Consider the following 21,176-nt stretch of genomic DNA (forward strand, 5'->3'; position numbering starts at 1 on the left):
TTTTAAGCATGGTAGACACACAGCTACTGTGCAAGAAAATCAGGTGAACAAATCCGCACCTGAACTGTATGCACAATTACTGTGATTACACATGCAGATTGGGAAACTGAACATAGTCATTTTCAGAAGAAATTTCCTGATTTGCACATGCAGCCACAATAGCTGCCCACACAAACTATGCATGCAATTACAAATATTTATGCATATGTAATTGTGCACTTCACATTTAAAAATCAAGTTATAAATCAGTTCACTCATCTGAACACTTAGTAGTGTCTTTCCATTCCCTCCTATTAAGAACAAGTTCCTCAATATGCCTGTATTTTAAATTATTAGTAACACAAGGCCTTTTTTTCCTATTCACAAAGATGTTAAACAGCAGAGTCTATTTCAAAAGCTGTCATTACTGAGTGTTCCTTTCATTTTCCAGCTTGTCTAAAGTTTCCATTTTGGCCTCTGCGCAATGGCTGTTAGTGGCTGAAACAAATCAGGTTTTCTACACATAAGGAAATCCTAGCCGCACCAGAATGGAGGGCCACATCCTGCAGTCTTTCCTGAAGCAAAATCCCCATTAAATTTGACAGGAGTTTTGCTAGAGTGAAGCTAAGGACAGCAGGATTTGGCTCACAGGATCATAGCGTCTGCCAAAGCAGTTGCACAGAACAAGGTTTATTCTTAGTAAGTATAATCCAATAAGAATATGTCTGGAGGTGCGTGATAGGCCTAATTTTTCCATCATCTCTCTATTGCTCTATATTCTTGGACATTACCAGAATGACTATGCACTAAAACCTGTTTTAAAGGACTATCTACGGGATGTGTAAAAATTGGTCACCAATTAAAGCTGACTATTTTAAGTTATGTTCAAACAAAATTGCATTGGAAACTGTATGGAGATATTTTAAAGTGGTTGCTTAATGCTGGGGATTATCCATAGAATGCATCTGTTAGAACAAATTTCACAGTATTTATTTTAAATTGTTATCTAGCGCAGAAGTCAATGAAATTATTTTATTTTCTGTAAAAGCAGCAAAGAATCCTGTGGCACCTTATACACTAACAGACGTTTTGGAGCATGAGCTTCCGTGGGTGAATTCTGTTACTCTTTCTTGTTGGCTACAATGCAATCAAAATTCAGTGAATAAAATCTATGCATAAAAAATGACATCCTCAAACATCGACAATAGAGAGAATAGTAGGGTTTCTGGCATGTAAAGAATGTATTTTTTTCTGTAGCTTAGGGCCCAAGTCTCCCTGGGCTATGGCAGTTTTATATTGATATAACTGGGGTATATTAAGCCCTGGGCCTGTCAGGATGGTTTCTTGGAGATGTTTTCCTACATTTACCAGCGATTCAGTGCCTTCATTTGGAAAAAGAGATGTATGCATCCAAAAAAAATAAAAAAAAGCTTTAAAGACAGGGGTGAGAGCTTGTGTGTGCGCTTAACATTCAGGGTCTGATTCTCTTCTTCCTTGCCCCAAATTTTGCACCAGTGTAGCTTCATTGACTTCAGTGGAGTTACTCTGGGTTTATACCAGCATATCGTGAGAGGAGAAGCAACTCCTTCACTTTTCCTGGCAATATCAATAATCAGTACAATGTGGAAACAGAAAATCATAGAATGTAGTTGTACCAGTAACAGTGTAGAGTAAGAGAGAAAACACAGGCTTGAAACGTCACAAGGTAACAATTTTATGGAAACAGATAGGGTTTTTTGTGATGATTACTCTACTAGCAGCCCATTGAAACAGATGGAACATTAGGGTGTACCTGATATATTCCACACCAGAGAAAATGTGTTTTACCTGGGTATACCCGGAATCTTCAGCAAGTAGGCAAGGAGTTAAAAACAGACTGTCATGAAGGACATGAATCTACTGAGGTTTCTTTCTTCAATAGGTGATCAAAACACTTACCATTTCTCTTCTTTCCTGATTGACCTGCAATTGTTACATGTATTTGTCGACAAGATATGTATTGACAGCCTTACCTTCTTTCAGCATGCCAACTTTTAGACACTTCATGAAGCGGCAGGCTTGGCAGGACTTGCGTCTGCGCTTTGTGATTTCACATTCATTTGTTGCTGGGCAGCTGTATTCTATGTTACCTGTGGTACAGATTTCAGAAAAAAAAACCCACTGAGAAATGTTAACTGACAAATACCATCACTATATGACCAGAAATCATAACATTCCTAGTGTATTTCATTCAGGATAATACAAGCATGCAATTAAAAGTAATTGTTACTGGCTGGCCAGAGGAAATAGCTTTGAAATTAAATTAAAAAAAAAAAAGCCAGTTAAAATAAGTTAAAACTGCCATTCAAAACTCCTGTCAAATTCAGTGGGGATTTTGCTTCAGGAAAGACTGCAGGATGTGGCCCTCCATTCTGGTGTGGCTAGGATTTCCTTATGTGTAGAAAACCCGATTTATTTGACTTTTTTTGTTCAGACGGCTGTACACAAAAAGTGCAAAGCTTCATTAACATGGGCCTGTCATAAACAGATAAGAAAAGTTAATAGCACAGAAGTACTTTATATCTCTTTGACTGTAAAGGGTTAACAAGTTCAGTAAGCCTGGCTGTTACCTGACCAGAGGACCAATCAGCGGACAGGATACTTTCAAATCTTGAGGGAGGGAAGTTTCTGTGTGTGCTGTTAGAATTTGGTTGTTGTTCTCTCTGGGGGCTCAGAGGGACCAGACGTGCAACCAGGTTTCTCTCCAATCTCCCTGATACAGGTTCTTATAGATTCAGAATAGTGAGTACTAGGTAGATAAAGTGAGTTAGGCTTATGGTTGTTTTCTTTATTTGCAAATGTGTATTTGGCTGAAAGGAGTTCAAATTGGTATTTTGCTGAAAAGATTTTAATTTGTACTTGTATACTTAGGCTGGGAGGGTATTCCCAGTGTGTATAGCTGAATGATCCTGTACCTATTCCATTTTTTTTTAAATTTACAAAGATAATTTTCACTGTTTTTTCTTTCTTTAATTAAAAGCTTTTCTTGTTTAAGAACCTGATTGTTTTTTTATTCTGGTGAGACCCCAGGGGACTGGGTCTGGATTCACCAGGGAATTGGTGTGGAGAAAGGAGGGAAGGAGGAGAGAGAGGCTAATTTCTCTCTGTGTCAGGATTACTTTCTCTCTCAGGAAGAGTCTGGGAGAGGAAAGAGAAGGAGGGAGGAAGGTGAATTGTCCTCTCTGTTTAAAGATTCAAGGAGTCTGAATCACAGTGATCTTCCAGGGTAACCCAGGGAGAGGAAGCCTGCGAGAGGCAACGGTGAGGGAAAGGGTTTACTTTCCTTGTGTAAAGATCCAGAGAGTCTTGGGGGTCCCCGGGCAAGGTTTTGGGGGGACCAGAGTGTACCAGGCACTGGAATTCCTCGTTGGTGGCAGCGCTACAGGTTCTAAGCTGGTAATTGAGCTTAGAGGAATTCATGCTGGTACCCCATCTTTTGGACGCTAAGGTTCAGAGTGGGGAATTATACCACGACAGGGCCTATATCCTGATACAACCATATCCCCAAGTAGATTCCTTCATGTAGATTATTCCTACGAGGGGCAACAGTAATCTGTGGAAGCTGGGTGAGGAAGCATCCGCACTAAATCACAAGAAGCATGTCCCTGATCCAAGAACCCCAATCCAGAATACCTCCTCATGCCTGGGCCATAGAAGATCTTCAGAATGTGAACTGTGTTGGGTTTAGAGAGAGTGCAGAATGAGACATAACAATTGTACCTTTCTTATCCGCCTCTCTTCTGTAGACATATGAGGAAGAGGTGGCCTCTAGTGCTTTATTTTGGCTGTTAGGAGGTAACTGTTGGAATTAAAAGCATTCTTAAGACTACACTGTGACTGTAGGCCAAAGCCTGCAGTAGACAGCAGTCCGGCAGCTCATCCTTCTCCCTCCAGAACTGGGGGCACAATGTCCCTAAAAGGGCGGGGCTGCACAGCCACAATCACACCTGTTGAAGGCCACAGCATACACTTCCCACTATTATAGGCCAGTTCTGTTATCTGTGTCACTGCCTCCTCCCTCTCCCACCCACTTTTGGGGTATCTAGCTCTTAGGGGCAGAGCAGTGTTTCATCTTTGTTTTACACAACACTAAGCATACTGTTTGTGCTCAACAAATAAATAAAAAAAAAAATACAGATGAAATAAATACTGTTAAAAATTACACCAAAATTTCCCCATCTTTGTAAGTATCTGAGTCCAAATGACAGAACGTTTTGTCTTATTTTGTCCCAAAGCTATATTTCTTTTCGTAAAAGGCTTCTGCTGTATGTCTCTCTAACCGTGCATCCTATTGTTCACCACTCTATTGAATAGGACAGAGTCTGTGGTAGTCAGTAGTTTTGCAAAGAAACTGACTTTTAAATAAAGCATCTTCCCCTATCAGCCCTGTCACATCTTGCTTTAAAGGTATTTCGTTACTTTCTAACCCTTTCCCCTGTGATTAAGTGCATTAGTATCTTAATGAAAATGCATTCTGTTTATTGCCCTCTTGGGAAGCGAGGGGTCATCACACCACATGAATAAATTGTCATCAGAGACAGTCCGAGCATAATTGCAATTTTGCTGCTCCATGTTTGTTGCACTCAGGGTCCGTCAAAATCCCCTGAAACATGTGCAGATTCTAGTAATTAGCATAGAGTCTGCCTGGGACCACAGCATTGATGAAATATTTCAGAGTTAATCACACTTTGTAAACACTGATTTATATTGACTACCTTTCTCCAGACTGATGTCTCCTCATTAAATATCACATTAGTGGATTGCAGGATAGCACAAAGACTCAAATGCTCAGCAACTGCTAATTCAACAGGAAGTATTACTTAAACCACTTATATCTATTGAAAATTGGTTAAGTATTTATGATAGAGAGGTCTGCATGGTGCAACATATGCAAGATAAACCCATCAGAAATCTCTCACTAAATTAGCATTGTAACTTAATGCATTTATGCCAATAAAACTGACATACTTTGCACAACCTTTTCAGGGCTGTGCAGGCTTCGGTCATTTAGAACATTACTGCGTAGTTGAATTAGCAATGCTTGCAAAAAGGCAGGGAATCAGGACATGTCTGACCACGACAGGATCTGCTGGCACAGCTTACAACTTGAATATACCCTCTGGTCCCTTCCATAGCTTCCAAACAGAAAACTCCCTAATAAATGTGGTTAGAGAGTCTGCCTGTACAGTAAATTAGGAAAGAGATGCTCTCCAGATGACCTCTGCTTGATACTAGATAATGGAAGTGGTAAAGAATATTTTTGAGATATGTGGGGGGAGGCAAGGAAAGAGTGACAGCAAGACTCTTCCAAAATCCACACATTCCTTTCTCATGCTGCATTATACTCCCTCAGTGAGATAACATGGGCACGTATCAATATATGCATTCAAAAGACTTCATAAACTTCAATTAAAACTCACCACACCACGGTAAGGGAAACAGGGGCTGAGAGGCAAGATGATTTACCCAAGGTCACAGAAGAAGCTAGGAACAGATGCAGGATAAGGACTCAAATTCTGGGTCAGGGTTCTGTGCTCACACCACTAAACCATGCCTCTCTTTGTCAGGCACCTAATTTTCCAGATTCACCCCTTGCTGGGTCCTTGTCTGAAGGTGTAGACGTAGATGCAGACACAAAAAGGTTGGGTTCAAAACTAGGATATGGTAAAAAATGAAGTAGTTTTCCACAGCATGAAGTTCAAACCCATCACCCTGTAAGTTTCAGACCTATCCAACACTGTTGGAGACAAGACTGTGTGGAAGAGGAGAGGTAAAACCTGGTGCAAATGGCTGTCGGGTGACATGACAGGCAACTGATTGTCTAGAAATTCTGATTTTCTAGATAGTGGTTAAAAAGGGTTATATTTTGCCATTATTTCAATCATTAGATCCCAGTAATTTGGTTGGATGGTTAAGATTTCCATATCCATTTAGGCAGTTTTGCTTTACTAACTCATTTTCTATATCATAGGACTGATTCTGATCTTCATTTTACTGCTGCAAATCTGGAGTACCTACAATGAAGTCAATGGAGAAACACTACCCTGGATTTATTTTGGTGTAACTAAGATCAGAACCTTGCATGGCTCCACAAGAATTGCGTGGCCCACAATTTTAGCAACAGTAAGCAACATTTTAAAGTGTGGCCAGTGTGTGAAATCTATTCAGTGGAATCAAAAAGTCTCTGTTCAACAGATGGCTGCAGTAGTCTACTGGATGCCTACATGCATATCTCTATACCTATTTCTACTAGTGAACTGTCCCTGAAAATCCTTGAATTTTGTTGTTGTTCTATAAGTGAAAGTATAGTATTGCTAAAAATGTGCTGTCCCAAGCACTCACTAACATTATTACATCTATTTTGGTACCAGTTCAAACTTATTGTACCCTGTAGGTCATAAGGTCTCTTGTATTCACTTGTTTTTCTTCAATGCACTAAAAACTGCAAGAGTCAAACATTTATTCAGCAAGCACTCAGGCATCTACCAGTAGATGGTTACGCTAGACACTTATTGAGGGGGTTGCACACATATGTTAAGGGTTTCCAGATCTGCCTTGAAATTTCAGTGAGAAGATGATGTTAGAAAGATACATTACCATTTTCTTATCTAGGGTTGCTAAACAATGCTAGAGGGTGAATTGGGCAGCTACTAATGGCATAACTTGAGTTTGCCCAGTTCTGTCAATAGTTGGAGAGGTAGCTGTTTTATACAAGGAACAAAATCAACATGGCAGCTCAGGGTTTTTACACTGAGCTGACAAGAATGATAGAGCAATTTATAATATCTCCTGGCTGGTTTTCAGAAAGGACTGGGCTCTGATTACTTATTTTAAAGTCTTTTGTACAATTAGTTTGCAGGCAATATAATTTTCTCACTTACTCCTTAATAGAATCTTGCAGCTAGCTGGCTGATAGAATAACAGGGTATATGTAAAACTCCTGCCTGAAGTGCCAGTGGATAATTTGTATATTCCTTTCAGTAGCTTAATGGACTTTCACAGTTTGGCAGTTAAAGGGCTGAATAATGTAAATTAGCATGACGTTTCAAAATAAAAATATATGTCAAATTCTCACTCCCCACACATATTGCCCCGCATTGTTATAATGCACTGGGATTTATGTCAGTGCTGAGTTCCTTTTCTTTCTATATAGACACAGAATATTTTATATTAAAGCATCTGCTTATTTTGCTAATGATTTTAATTTTATTAGCTAGGCCAAAAGGCAAGAAAATATAAATGACACAAAAGGCATTAAAAGCGAGATTTACCGTTAAAAAAAAAAGAGAACTACTTTGAAATAATAGCATCTGTGCTTGAGTTAGCAATTAGAATGTTAAAACATACAGTACATAATCTACAGTCTGTCTACTTTTAAATGTCCCAAATCATAAAATCTCTTCATGTGGCTCAAATTATGCATGGATAAGGGCATCATATTTTCATGTTACAAAGATAAAAATGGCCCAAAATACCCTAAGGTATTTAAGGTCTCCTGTGTGACATATGGAGCTCCAAGATGAGTTTGATAATTAGTAAAACACATTTTGTGGGGGGAAAGGGTGGTTTTTCAGTCACTGGGAGTGATTGGGCACTGCTGAGGTCCTGGGGACCGTTTTGTCAACTGGTTGGTGGGTGGGATAGATATGGATTAACATGTTTGGACGTTCATCAAAGTTCAGGGCATAGAGGGCCACAGCCCAAAAGAAGGTAGAGTGCTGACAAAGACAGGTCCATTAAAAGTGCAGGGTCATATGAAATGGCCCCCTAGCATGTGATCCTCAAAGATGAAAAGTAACCTCATGAATATCAGTAGTGGGAAGATGGCTTTGGAAACAGACTCAAAATTGTGGGATGAGGCAAAGGAGGGGGTTTATGAAACAGGGCTTTTCTGGAAATACTAGAATACTTGATACAAAGATAATAATACTTAACTTTTGTATAGCACTCTTCATGAGTACATACAACCCCATTTTACAGATGCTAGAACTGAGGGACAGAGAAGTGAGGTAACTGACCCAAAGGCAGATGGCCAGTCAGTGATAAAGGGGGACTTAAACCCAGGTCCTCCTAGCTCCCATTTTAGCGCTGTAGCCACTGGACCACCCTAGCTCTCGACGGAAAAAAGGGTGAAAGAATGGAGATGAGCGCTAAGAAAGATACACAGAGCATATTTCAGACTGGTCTGCAAGGAGGCAGGGCAGAAATATATAAAGACAAAAATTAATCCAAGGCACAGGCAAACCCCACTGGTTTATTCATGGAAAGACAGATCACTCAGCCAGAGGTGTAGTTTACACACGTCTTCTTCGATAGGTAATACAGGTGGGTCTCATCTTAGGCGGAGGTTCCATTCCGTGGTTAGCGCGTAAGGCAAAAACTGTGTATAATCAAAATTACACTGAGTTAAATGGCAGGCAGAATCACCTGCACTACAGGTACAATATTAAAATTGTTATTTTTCTCTTTTTTTTGTTTTTACCGATCGCGTAAAGCTGAAATCGTGCATGTTAAATGCGTGTAAGATGTGACAGACCTGTAATAGTTAGCCACCATTTTGCTGTATTTCTTCAACAGCCACAAAATGGTGGGGCAAGGGAACTGAACTAGTAGCCATATTCCATATCTATGTCATCCTTTACACCGGAGATTAGGTACATCCTTCTCAAATATCACTGTATCCAACTGATCACTTATTTGTCCTTTTTACTGAAAATGTATTTTTCAAAGTAAAAAAAATATACTCAAACAAACAGAGAGAAATATTATATGCTTTTTGGCAAAATAATATTAATTGGTTAAAATGTAAAGATCATAAAACTTGCCAGGTATTGGGGAAAACATTTGTATAACCAAAAGTACTTCCCCCTTTAAACTCTCATCTGCACAAATTCTGTTGTTTCATTTCTCCAGATGCCATGGTTCATGAATCTCAGAGGCAGCAAACAATGCAGTACATACAGCCTGAAGCCAGTTGTGCCAATAAATGTTTGGAGGCCTGCTCAGATCTCCATGCATTTGGAATATGCATATAAGCCCCAGCTGAGGAAAGCACTTACCCACATGTTTAATTTTAAGCATACCATTATGACACTGACCATTAATTAAAGTTAGGTATGTGCTTAAATCCTTCACTGAATCGAACTCATAATTCCCTATGCAACAAGATGGAAAAAAAAATCACACACAGAGTTTTATTCCCCTCAGTCACACCTGAAGCAATACTCAAAGCATTTGAAGGTGTAATACTCAAGGCATTAGAGTACTGCCGCAGACTGGAAAGGAAAGAATAAAGGGGTTCAGGAAATCTAACAACAGATGTAAAAGAAGATCCAGGTTGAGAGAGAAGAGGAAAATCTGTTTGGAAGGAAGAATAGTCCACCTACAGGTAAGAAAGCAGAGGCAATTCTAAAGGCATAAGAGGTAACAATTCTTTTGGGTGGGAAAGTAGAGTCAATAACGAGGAATGAAAACTGAGCAGAATAAAATGAGGGGATCTAATCCAGGGAGTGGCTTGGCCTCAAACTGATTACAACCATCTAATGTACCCTTCTGACATGTCCTTTCTACTTACACTCAAAAAGCATTGCTACTGTATTCCTGCAGAATTCTGAAACCTAAACTCTTTTTAAAGATTTGGGTCAGTTAGGAGAAATGCTTTCTTCATCCTTAATAGGACCCCCTACATTGGCTGATACCCAATTAAAAATATCATTGAATTCCTTCTTCAAGACAGCCTCTTCTAGGCTGGCTGCCATCTTCAAAACTTGCCCACACTTTTCTGTGGACTCTGTAATCCAGGAAAGCCCTTGAAGACAGCAGCTAGCCATGATTACAATAAAGATAGCGGGGGGAGAGGGAGGAAGGAAGACGGGGGACCTGCCTGGGAGTCAGTGACCAAAAAGAAGCATAGAAAGGCAGTGAGGGGAATGCTAGTTACAGGATCCCAACTATGAGAGAGAGTGGATTAGACTACGGTGTTCAGACACCATGGTGATGAGCATGGTATAAGGATCCGAATAGAACAGAATACTTTCAGAGAATCTGAGGGAAGGAGGGCACTATAAAAGTACCAGGTTGACTTAGGAACAGGGCAGGAGAAGAAGGCCCCAACTGGGTTAGAAAATACATCAGAATTTTTGACACCTTAACAAAACTGAACTGAGGAACCAAATAAGATTTGTTCAGAGGTTAAGGTCTGAATTCTTCATGCACATAGAACTGGAAGTCAAAGTGACTACTTGCATGACTAAAAAAAAAAATAAATACTCACAGGGGTAAGGTTTTGAAAGACTGAACCCAAGTATGAAGTTTTAAGTTTAACTCCAACTGAACAATTCTTAAGGGGGCCTCAATCAGGCCTCTTATTGTGCACTTCTACTGTTGTAGAGGTCTAAATTATGTCATGCCTCATCTGTAGCTGATTAAGCCGACAAATGATGTGTCCATGTTTTTTCAGCCAGTTGACCACAATAACAAAATTGCGCATACACAAATAGATATTGTTCTATAATTTTGGCTCTAAAGGTCTTTAAAACTAAAGTCTCTAAAACCACTTAAACATAATAGTAGAGTTTCCTTGGCTGTTAAAAATGAAAAACAAAAAGAGTGGCTGATTTTGAAACATCTATACTCAACCTCAAAACATTCAGCCAAGGGATTCAGCCTACAGCATGTGACCCTCACTAAATTTCCATTTACAAAGGAGCCAGTATTGTGTTGTAGAAGAACAAAATGTTCAAAACTTGAAAAATATTCTTTTCAAACTTTTTGTAGCACCAGTAGTAAACAACATACATGCAGATTTGAGAAGAAAATGTAAAGATATTGTTCAGTGTCATATTACATGAAATGATGGGTTCAGCTGCCTAATTTTACTTTAAACAAGTATCCAACACCACAAAGACCACCACAACTGGCACTGTGGGACTGATACCCCCTAGATGTGCCAAGTGTCGTTGACTCCCACTGGAGTCAACTTACCTGTCTTCAGTGGGAAATGAGTGCTCTCAGGCCATCTCAAGATGTGTTCTGAACCTCACTGAATCATGACTTCCTTGGCAGTCATAGCATAGATGTCTAAGAAGCATGGAGGCTGAAAACTTGAAGTTTTCATTAAACAAAACAAATGAGGGGCCAGATTTTCAGCCTTCAGGTAGGTGTATAGGTCCAGGGCTGGGCCTCTGAATGTGACAGTTTTCTCCCAAAGCTAGAGATGTTCCATCCAGGTAAGTGCTGAAATACATTGATAGGGAAGTGTAGAGAAGCTTTCACTTCTCCTGCCTTGTTGCTGGTCCATGGATACACAGAGAACTTCAGCTCCAGGGTTGTCAATCTGGCAACTTTCACCAGCAATAAAAATTAACTTTAGAAAATGTATAGACAGATATTAAAAAAATAATAACCATGTGCTGGCTAAGACCTCGTGTGCCTAGTTTAACCTATACTGCGTTTTACAGGTGAGTCAAACACCTTCAGAAATTCAAGTTCATAACACAAATGGAGAACTAGCCCTAATCATAATGGCACCTGTTGGTGCCACTGTACTTAGAACTATTAATCGGTCTTTTCCTTTTCCAGTGATTCTGATGGGTTTTAAACAGCAGGCAGAAACAGTCCTCATTCCCATTTTCAGCTAAACTAAATGCAGCATATAATTTACAATGCCGTAAAGGAAGCAAGGATAGTAAAAATGATCACTATATTTTAAAATTTCTCTCTGGTTCTCAGATTTTAGTATGTTTATATTTTACTGTCTCATCTTGTTTTGCTGCAACAGTTGTGCAGTTACATGATGATGGGATGAAGGGATGTACAGGAAGGGAATTAAAATACTTTCTCAATAGTTTCACTGCTTGCCTAAATATTCTTTGAACGAAATGCTGATGCAAAGACTTTTACTTATATAAGGAAGGTGAATGAATTAATCAGGTAATGCTGGATTCAGGTAACAGTGTTAGGTTCACTGGCAGGCTGCCATTTTTGCACTAAAGCCAAGATCCATGGCTCAGTGATGCTCAAAAGTAAGCACCAAGATTCCTAGCTCTCACCTCTACCTTTTTATAAAAATCACAATCTCGATTGAGATACTGGAAAACAATGAAGTCTTATTTAATCTGTTTTCATTTCCTCAAGAAAACGTTATGTGGACATTACAGATGGAGTCAGCTGAGCAGTGTGTAAATTAACCTTTGGAAGCCACTTTGGTCACATGCTACCCAGAACCAAACTTTGTGTCACCCATTTTAAATGTCACCATATCTGAATTTACATAAGTAGCTGTATCTTTCCTGATTACCTCGCTGATTAAAAAAAAAGTTTACAGTAAAGCATTCATAGATTTGCAGATCAAATTGGCTCAGCAATGTGTAAACATGGCACTCAAAAGAGGGCAGAAAAACCTGATCGTTAACAAAGTAAAAATAACTTTAGTGATTCAAAGAGGTCAACCCAAGGTGTCTGGCTTATAGTTTGAACAAGGTTTGACATGTACTTTAGGAACTATACTGCTGCAGAACTGTGGAGCTGAAAGGTCTTCGATAATCAATGTGAAATGAGACAGAAGTCTCAGTCCAGTTCCTAATGGAAAGATGTCCACAAGGCAATGATGACAACCACGTTGGAATGCTTCTTGGCTGCCTTAGATGGACAAGGATTGAACAGGGTTAAGGCTCATAAATGAGATAGTGATAAGAGAGTAGGGACTCCATAGCTATGTTTCACCTATCTATGCATTAATAGACGACTGCAGTCTCCAGTGCTGTCCATCCAACACTTTTAATGAAAAATAAATTTTAAAAATACCCTAGAATCTGGAAACATGACAATTGTGACTCCAAAATATTTACACTTTTGTAGCATTTTCCCTTTGGTCAAGGATTAATTTTACACCACAGATCTTCCCACCAGGCTGCTGCCTCAGCAATTGTGTTTTTTCTTGTTGTATTTTCATGCTAGGTTGAAGATGACAATCACCTGGGAGATGGGGGAGGAGGGTTAATCAATTTAGAGAAAAAATACACTTGAACCTTTAAAAGCCCATGGATCCCATCCGGTTCCCACGGAAACCAACAGGACCTTTGTGCCTGTAACTTAATAAAAGTTTCACCCAAAGAGATGCCAGAGCAACTATATATTATTAAATGCAACGATGTGTAACTTGAAGCAGTACAACAAAATATGAATCAGGAAAATTTAAATGTAATGTTGGGACAACAAGAATAATTTGGCAACATTTGGCATATGTAGTAATTTCTATTCAGATTTTTGTCTTGTTAAATGGTTTTTTGATATTTTTGTTGCTAAATGTTAATTACAAAATATACAGGGTGTGCAACTCTGTCAGAGGCACAGTACAAGGCCTATACCGCTATCTGAAGGCTGAAAATGTGCCCTTTTATTTATTTATTTATTTATTGTAATGAAAAGTGTGTTTTCAAGATACCACAGAATGCATCAAAAACTGCAGAGAGACCCCACAAAAAAAATCAACGGACCTGTGACTAGTCTAGCCTAACACTTGCTATTTTCTAGTGTCCCTGATGTTAAGCCAATTTGGCGGTGGATTTGGCTGTGTGCATGTATTTCTGAGACATTTGCAGTCACCCCTCGTGTAAATCATCCAAAAAGCAACCTAAGAGCAGCAACCCTGTAAGTGCTCGGCTGAGCAGAGAGAACATCCAGTTCTCCCTTCCTTTATGTGATGTCAGATGGAGGATGGGGTATGTGTGTTCAGAACTTCATTTAATTCTACTCAGGCTATAAGCAAATGGTCATTGTGTACAGTCAACTGTGTTTTTTGAATCAATTATATAATTATTTACTTTAAAATATTTTCCAGAAACTGTTTCTACCTCTCATCAAGAATTATTTCCACACGTTTTTTCAAAATTCAACTGGTTTTGGATTATCTGCCTGAAAAACTCAAAAAGGGACTCAATAGATTCCCCTACCCCCCCATTTTATAAAGCGCACACACACACACACACACACACACACACACACACACAAAGACTAATTACAGTTTCCTCAAATTTAAGAACAAAATTAGCTCAGACTGAGAACAAGTATGGAATGTTTCAAACTGAAAAAGAAAAAATTGAGCAAACCGTTACTGTCTGAAAGCAAGGAGCTGTCACTTTTGTTACTAGTGAAACTGCCCTTTAACAATTCATATTAAAGTGAAATTCACCTACTCGGGGCTGATGTAGCTCCACTGAAGGCAATGGAAAGTGGATCAGGCTGTAAGTGAGCATAATGCTCACCTTCAACCTAACTTTATCAAGCTCAGCCTTGCTTCCATTGTAGTCAATGGGAGTGTTGTCAGTGATGTCAATGAGGAGCGGCATTGTGCTTTGCAGCCTGAGCTAATTTAACAGTTTATGAATGATAACTTGGAAAGGTTTGAGAAGTGAAACATGGTCTTTTTTTCACTGAAATCTATGATTAATTTCCCATCAGAATTGAAATATTAACGTTTGAAAGGAGCAATTATTTCATTTGAGATAAGCAATTTTTATATACTCAGTCCTAGTAGTTGGTTCTTCAAGCACCCTTGTTTTCTACTCTAGATTTATGTTCCTCTTTGTGCATATCTGTTTTCTTATTTATGCTTAGTCAATTATCAACTATTTTTTTTAAACAGATGGAGAAGGAGGTGAAGTGTGATATGTACCACAAAAGTGAAATTATACAGTGAGAAACTGCCTTTAGGAATATTAGGGATAAATTCTGCCCTTTGTATCAAACAATTGCCAAAGAAATCAAGGGAGCCATTCATATATGTTCAAAGGTAAAATGTGCCCCTAGAATTATAAAGAGTACCCTTGCCTTAGTTACTTTAGTTCACCTATAATGTCCTAGGGGCTTGACCCACTAAAGTGCTCAACTTCCATTATCTTGAACAGGATTTGGAAGCACTCACCACTTTGTTGGCTTGGATCTTTAGTATAGATCAAGTATAACTTGAATGAAGGAGCTGCTTTCTCATATGAAGGTGGCACCTTTCTAGCCCTACTTTGAGTTCATTACTGTGCCATTCAATGCCTTTATTTATACCATTGCATTTTTTGTCTTTATATTACTGTGCAGTGATACGTGCTAATACAGCTAGTGCTGTATCCCTACTGAAAGCTTTTGCACAGCTGCCAGTTATAACTTGAGCTAGGTGGACATATAAAGAGAGCTAATTTGGAGAATGACGTCTGTGACTTATGCTTCAGGACCCAGAACCTTGCTCTCTACAGTGTGGTGTAAAACTGAAGTCAAGGCTTTACTAAGTTAAAGATTTTAGTGGCATTTTTTATTAATGATGATAAATCTAAAATAATTGTATATCTGTTTTTGTAGGTTAGTTATTGCATGGTAATCAAACATCAGTTCTTTATTAAAGCCATGTTAATTGAAGTTTAACAGCTACATAATATCTGCTCCTCCATTGTATAAACCGTTGAGCTTTGCTGATAACGTTCTTGAAGGTCAAAGGAAATTATTTAACTCAAAAGGTTTGATTATTACGAAGCCGAGATCTGAGGTCAGCATGCACTTTCTACATGTGCAATTGCCATAACTGTGCACTCAAGCTGGTTATTTAATGAACAAATGGATCTAACCACATGTATGATAACTGCCCAAAGTGCCTGCAAAGTTTGGGGAACTTGGGCCTCAACTTTCTGAAAATCAGACCCATGACAACTGCAACCCAGTGCTTCTCTTTGGAATTTTGACTGAACACGTGTTAACTTTAAGCATATGCTTAAGTTCCATTGACATTAACTGAACTTTAATCACATGCCTAAGTTCTTTCCTGAACCAGGGATATATTTACTGAAGGTTGAACCAGTATGCAATAATATAGGTGTTTACTCTAGGGATGTTAAACTTCCAGTAACATATCTTAATCATTGTCTGGTATCTAGCTAGATAACAATGCCCTGTTATGAGTCCAATCCAGTACTCCTCATCCAAGAAAAACTTCTAGTTGACTCTCTAGTGTGAAAATGTCTCATTGGATTTCAACAGGAGATTTGCCTGAGAGCCCAATGTTGCTGATCCACATCAGTGTTCTTTGCTCACAAGCAGGCACTTGAGAGACAAGTGGAAGCCACCACTCAGCCACATTGGGGAACGCAGTGTCTCGCATTGCTCTGCAAAAGACACCTGACCTCCAGAAGGCTTCAGAAGCAGCAGCATCTGGCACACCTCAGGGGGAGGGATTGCATGTTTGCAACAATGCAAAGTCTTGGGGGAAGAGGGGAGAGGCAAAATGGGAATTAAATAGACAAACAAAAGGGGGATTCTCAAGGCTCTTAGAGGGCTCAAGAACCACCTTCTGGGAATGGTTAAATCAAAACAACATCCATTATCTGTCCCTCAATTTTACATTAAATAATTAGTTACATATTTGAGACAGTTCAGTGAAAATATTCAAATGTAAAATGCCTGGAGTTGGGTAATTAAATCCAAATTTAAGTTATTCAGTAAAAGTGGCCTTGTTTTCAAAGGTACTGAGCAGAGAGCCTCTCCCTACCAACTCCTATTGCCTTCACTGAGCATTCCAGGTATTCAGCACATCTGACTATCAAGCACCTTTTATTTAGGTGTCCAAATATGGGATTGTAGGTGCCTAATTTTAGGCACCCAAGCCTGACCTTAATTCAATGTGACACTAAGTTCCTGTATAATAACTACAGACCAGGCATGGCTTCACATTCTTTAAACAAAGCACCTGCAATTCTGCTTGAGACGACGATTTCCAAAGCAGGACAGAAGGTTATTTGGACTCCATTGGTTCCACTGCTAGAACAATGGACATGAAAATTGTCCCATTCATACATACTTATACCAAAATATGTAGGGGCTTTGTAATGAGCATCCGGAGCAGGTTTGTTATGTGGGCTATTAGGCAGAGACCAAAGCCTGCTAACTTACCTCACTTAGGATGTAATCTGACAGATAGTTGGTGAATCTGGTTAAGGCTGGAGTAGTATCTTAGAGGTGACTAATCCACTGAAGCACACAAAACACTACAGCATTACATTTGGTTCTGTCTTTAAATGGATTATAGTTTAAAAAAATAAACTGGATTTCTCTAACAATTTAAGTGTTGCAGTGCTACAGCTCAAAGCAAGATGTGCCACACGATGCTTATGCACAACAAGGGTATGCTGAAGGAGGCCCACTCAAGAAGTAGCCATGGCAAAACAACCAGTTTTCTTAATAGTAATTATTTATTAGTGTCCATGGGGATCTCTTATGGGAAAAAAATAAATCTGAAAATGCGTAGGGTTCCAGATAGCTTGGCCTACCTTAGAAAGTAAAAAGAGAAATGATTGTAGGCCCAGAATTACAGTCCTTACTCAAACAAAACTCCCACTGAAGAACGAAGGAGTTTTGCATGAGTAAAATCTGTAGGACCAGATACTGTAGATATAAAGAAACAATTTATGGGAGGGAGAAAGAACAGGAGTTACACAGGGCTGCAAAGTTTTACTTTGGACAAGAGAGAAGTGGTGATCAGCACTAACCTTGAATTGTCCTCTTGAAGAAAGCTTTGCAGGCCTCACATGAAGCCACCCCATAGTGGTACCCTGACGCAATGTCACCACACACCAAACACAGTCTTTTGGGCATCGAGTTCAGCATATATTCACACTTGGTCTGTGAATCTTCAGCGATGGTGCTAGAGCAGTCATCATATCGTTTCCTGACGGGCCCATTGCCCCCAAGCCCTGCAGCAGAAGGGTAGAGGGGTGGTGAGTCCAGCCCATTCTGATGTCCATTCATGGTTGAACTGTAGCTCCCGCTGGCGTCTGAAGAGCCACCAGGGCTATGGTGGTTGATGCTGTCCGTCAAAGAGGCAGGGCTTGATGGTTCCGTCTTGATATATGACGAACAGCTGGAATCAATGTGTCGATCTTTGCTTGACATTCTGCAGAGAAGCCTGCATTGTGGGAGAGGGAGGGAGGGAAAGAGAGAGAAGAATCTGTGTATTAAAGACAGCGCTCTTTAAGATTGCTCTGCAAGGGCTAGAGACTGCACATCATTCATTCATTAGTCAATACCTCTTGTTCTACATGAAGGTAATCAGCATAAGGGCATGACAGAGCTTTATCAAAGCTTCAGACAGGCAGTAAACAAAAACTTTAAAGAGACCAAACCCTTTTTTCTCCCCGTTCTTTCTGCTAGACTGCATGTTGATTTTAAACCAACTCTCTAAATTCTGGACTTGTCATCCAGTGAGTCAGGAATTCACAAACCTATTTGATTATTAGAATTTATTTCATTTGCCCCTCCCCCACTGCATTTTTCCTTGCATAAATTCCACTATCGACAGAATCAAACATTTCTGAGTTTGAAGTGATAAATGTTGTGCTCAGTAATTACTGTTTGTCAGCACTTTTCAATAAAGCATAACTGCATCATCTATTGATCTGACCATGTAATTGAAGAATAAGTCACCCAATTACTTTTTATTATTAAAATTTCTTTATTAGGTATCACTATTTAGTAATGAAGTAACATCATCTCAGGATTCTAACAAATAATTAAGGTTGGACACTAGTTTCACAAAATCTAAGTGGAATGATTCATCATCTCTGGCTGCAATTACTTTTTCGCCATTATCCTCAGACTAACCAGTAATAACTATGCCAGCACCCCATATATCTATGGTTCTAGAGGAGCTGACATTTTACATTTTACTTTCTGGGTTAAAAAAAAAAAAAGGAGGAAATGGATAAAAGTTTTATCTTTCAAAGGGTGAGATCCTTGATTGCCCTCTCTCAATTCTTGTTTTCAGAATTGAATGTGTGAAGCAGAGCCACAAGACACTTGATCTGACAAATTAGCGCTCTCTCAAGAAAAAAAACCACACCCTCTTTCCTTTCTTTCCCGTATGTAAAGTTAACTGTCCTTTTTTTGCAGGAGGCGGGGCGTTGGAGGATAGAAAAATATTTAGAAAGGTTATAATCAGATATTACCTTCCCTGTCTGTTATTGTGATTGCTAAGCCACAGTGGCAATTGGCGTGCTGGGCAAAGCCTTTGTCACTCCCAGTTCACAGATGAGCAAGTCTCTGACGACTTTTTCTCAGTTGAATGCAACCACTATATAAGCCCACCCACATGTGGTTATACACTACTGTTTTGGAAACAATTAACATTAAACATTAAAATCAAGTGTAGTTACGTTTGCAGCAGGCAATTTGGCAGACTTAAAATAATTTCACATCAGTTTTGAGATGATGTAGCTCTTCTCTTGCTCACATTTATATGTCATAATAAAATTCAGATGCAGCTTTAAGCTGTGGAGCCAAATTCACCGATGTAAATCAGAACGAAATTCAGCAACTAGATTTCAGTTTATTCTTACACCACAGTAATCAAGATAAGAATTTGGCCCCTCACTAGAAACGTCCATTTAGACTAAGATTTACCCTATATTCAAAGTAGGATTTAGGTGGTCATAGCCTTGCTTATTGGGGTGAATTTTACCAAAAAGAATATGAAAAACAAATTGCATATGAATATGAAACAAAAAACAGACTGATGAGTGGAAACTTCACTCACTACACTTAAACACTATTTTTATTTGGGATGGGGAGGGAACAAAACCATACTGTGTCAGCACATAAACCAAGGAAATGGGAAGGTTAAATCCTTAAAAATACCTTATTGCTTTGGACCACCTGCTTGTGTTGTCCTTTTCTCAAGAACTAGTGGGGGGGGTGGGTGGAGAATCCCCTTGCCACCCTGCACTAGTGCATGCCTTTCCTTCTGCATCTGCTGCCTTGTACCCGTCACTGTTAATGAGTGCTGTAATTAATAGATAGCTCTCTCTTGTCTCTCTACTTGCACTCTGGGCTAAGCACTTTTCTCAAGTCAATGTTTGAAAGAAAGCGGGTCGGCACTGACTTACAGCAGCTCTGCAAATTCCTTTTAATTTAGAGCACTTACACCACCACTCCACTTATTACCTTATAATTACTGGACCACTCTCACATACATTATGATCTTAGACTAGAGTTAGAAGTTATTAGGGTACTAAAACATGGTCTCTCTCTCTCTCTCTCTCTCTCGTTCTGTGACACTGAATTTTATACAGCTATGATAAAAAATATCAATTAACTCTTTCACAATCTACCAACTAGAGGTCCTTTTCTTGAATACAAGTACCTGGCCTTTCTTTAGTCTTCCTTTTGTTGCAATTCCATGCATAAAATCATCACTGTTACAACCATAGGAGCACAACTATATATTCTCTAGTCTCCGCTGGTGGCACATTCTCCTCTCTGCAAGATTCCTACTAGTGAATTTGCTCTAGTTTAGGGAATAATTTATTCGAGTACAAACTCTGATGTCACCTTCCCATTCCCAGAATCATTACTTGATTACTTAATATTAAGTCAAGAACTAATTAGTTGTCCAAATGCATGTTGTCTTATCTGGTGAAAAAATGGGTTTCTCCTCCTATACTGTACTATACTGTCAGAACCAAAATATTATCTCTCCTCTTCACAAGCTCAAGATCTGATCTCCAATGAGATACAGGTTAACAGCTAGTCTGCTGGTGTTTTTGAACTGGCAGTTTCCAGTACTAATCAGGGTTTATCTGCTCTTGGCTGCAATTTCAATAGTGCAAACTGGATTGGTGCACAGGAGTACAGAAGTACAGTTCAAACTAACCACTGCAAGGACACAGGAAAATAGTAGCTTTCAGTGGATGAAAAGTTGCTCAACTCCCTGAAGAAGCAAACCAAAGAAAGGATATATGTATATTTGTGACACTGGCAGTGAGTGGACAAGAGGCACGTGTTTCATGCTGATTTTATTTCTCCTTTACTGCACCACTTTCAAATGGAAGAGGCTCAAGAGCTGTCTACACCAGTGATTTTCAAACTGTGGGTCACAACTGGGACACGGTGGCTCCGGTGAGCACCTCTGACCAGGCTGTTAAAAGTCTTTTGGCGGTGCTGCCCGGCAGGGGTGGCTCCAGGCACCAGCGCAGCAAGTGCATGCCTGCGGCGGCAAGCCACAGGGGGTGGCGTGCTGGTCGCAGTGAGGGCAGCAGTCCGGCAGGCTTCGGTGGCATGCCTGTGGGAGGTCCGCCAGTCCCGCGGCTTTGGCAGCAATTCGGTGGCGGGTACGCCGAAGGTGCAGG

General features: G+C 39.6%; 1 protein-coding gene across 7 annotated transcripts in view; it reads right to left on the reverse strand.

Moving 5' to 3' along the window:
* The window catches only part of ESRRG (estrogen related receptor gamma), a 489,078-nt gene that overhangs the window by 146,809 nt on the left and 321,093 nt on the right, over window positions 1–21,176 (reverse strand). For all 7 annotated transcript variants that reach the window (XM_050950238.1, XM_050950240.1, XM_050950241.1 and 4 more), the window contains 2 exons: window positions 17,544–17,959; window positions 1,992–2,108 (listed from right to left, as the gene is read on the reverse strand). In XM_050950238.1, the coding sequence (XP_050806195.1) occupies window positions 1,992–2,108; window positions 17,544–17,959 (533 nt within the window). The remainder of the gene's footprint in view (window positions 1–1,991; window positions 2,109–17,543; window positions 17,960–21,176) is intronic.

This window comes from Gopherus flavomarginatus, chromosome 4, assembly GCF_025201925.1.
Source record: "Gopherus flavomarginatus isolate rGopFla2 chromosome 4, rGopFla2.mat.asm, whole genome shotgun sequence".
NCBI lineage: Eukaryota > Metazoa > Chordata > Testudines > Testudinidae > Gopherus > Gopherus flavomarginatus.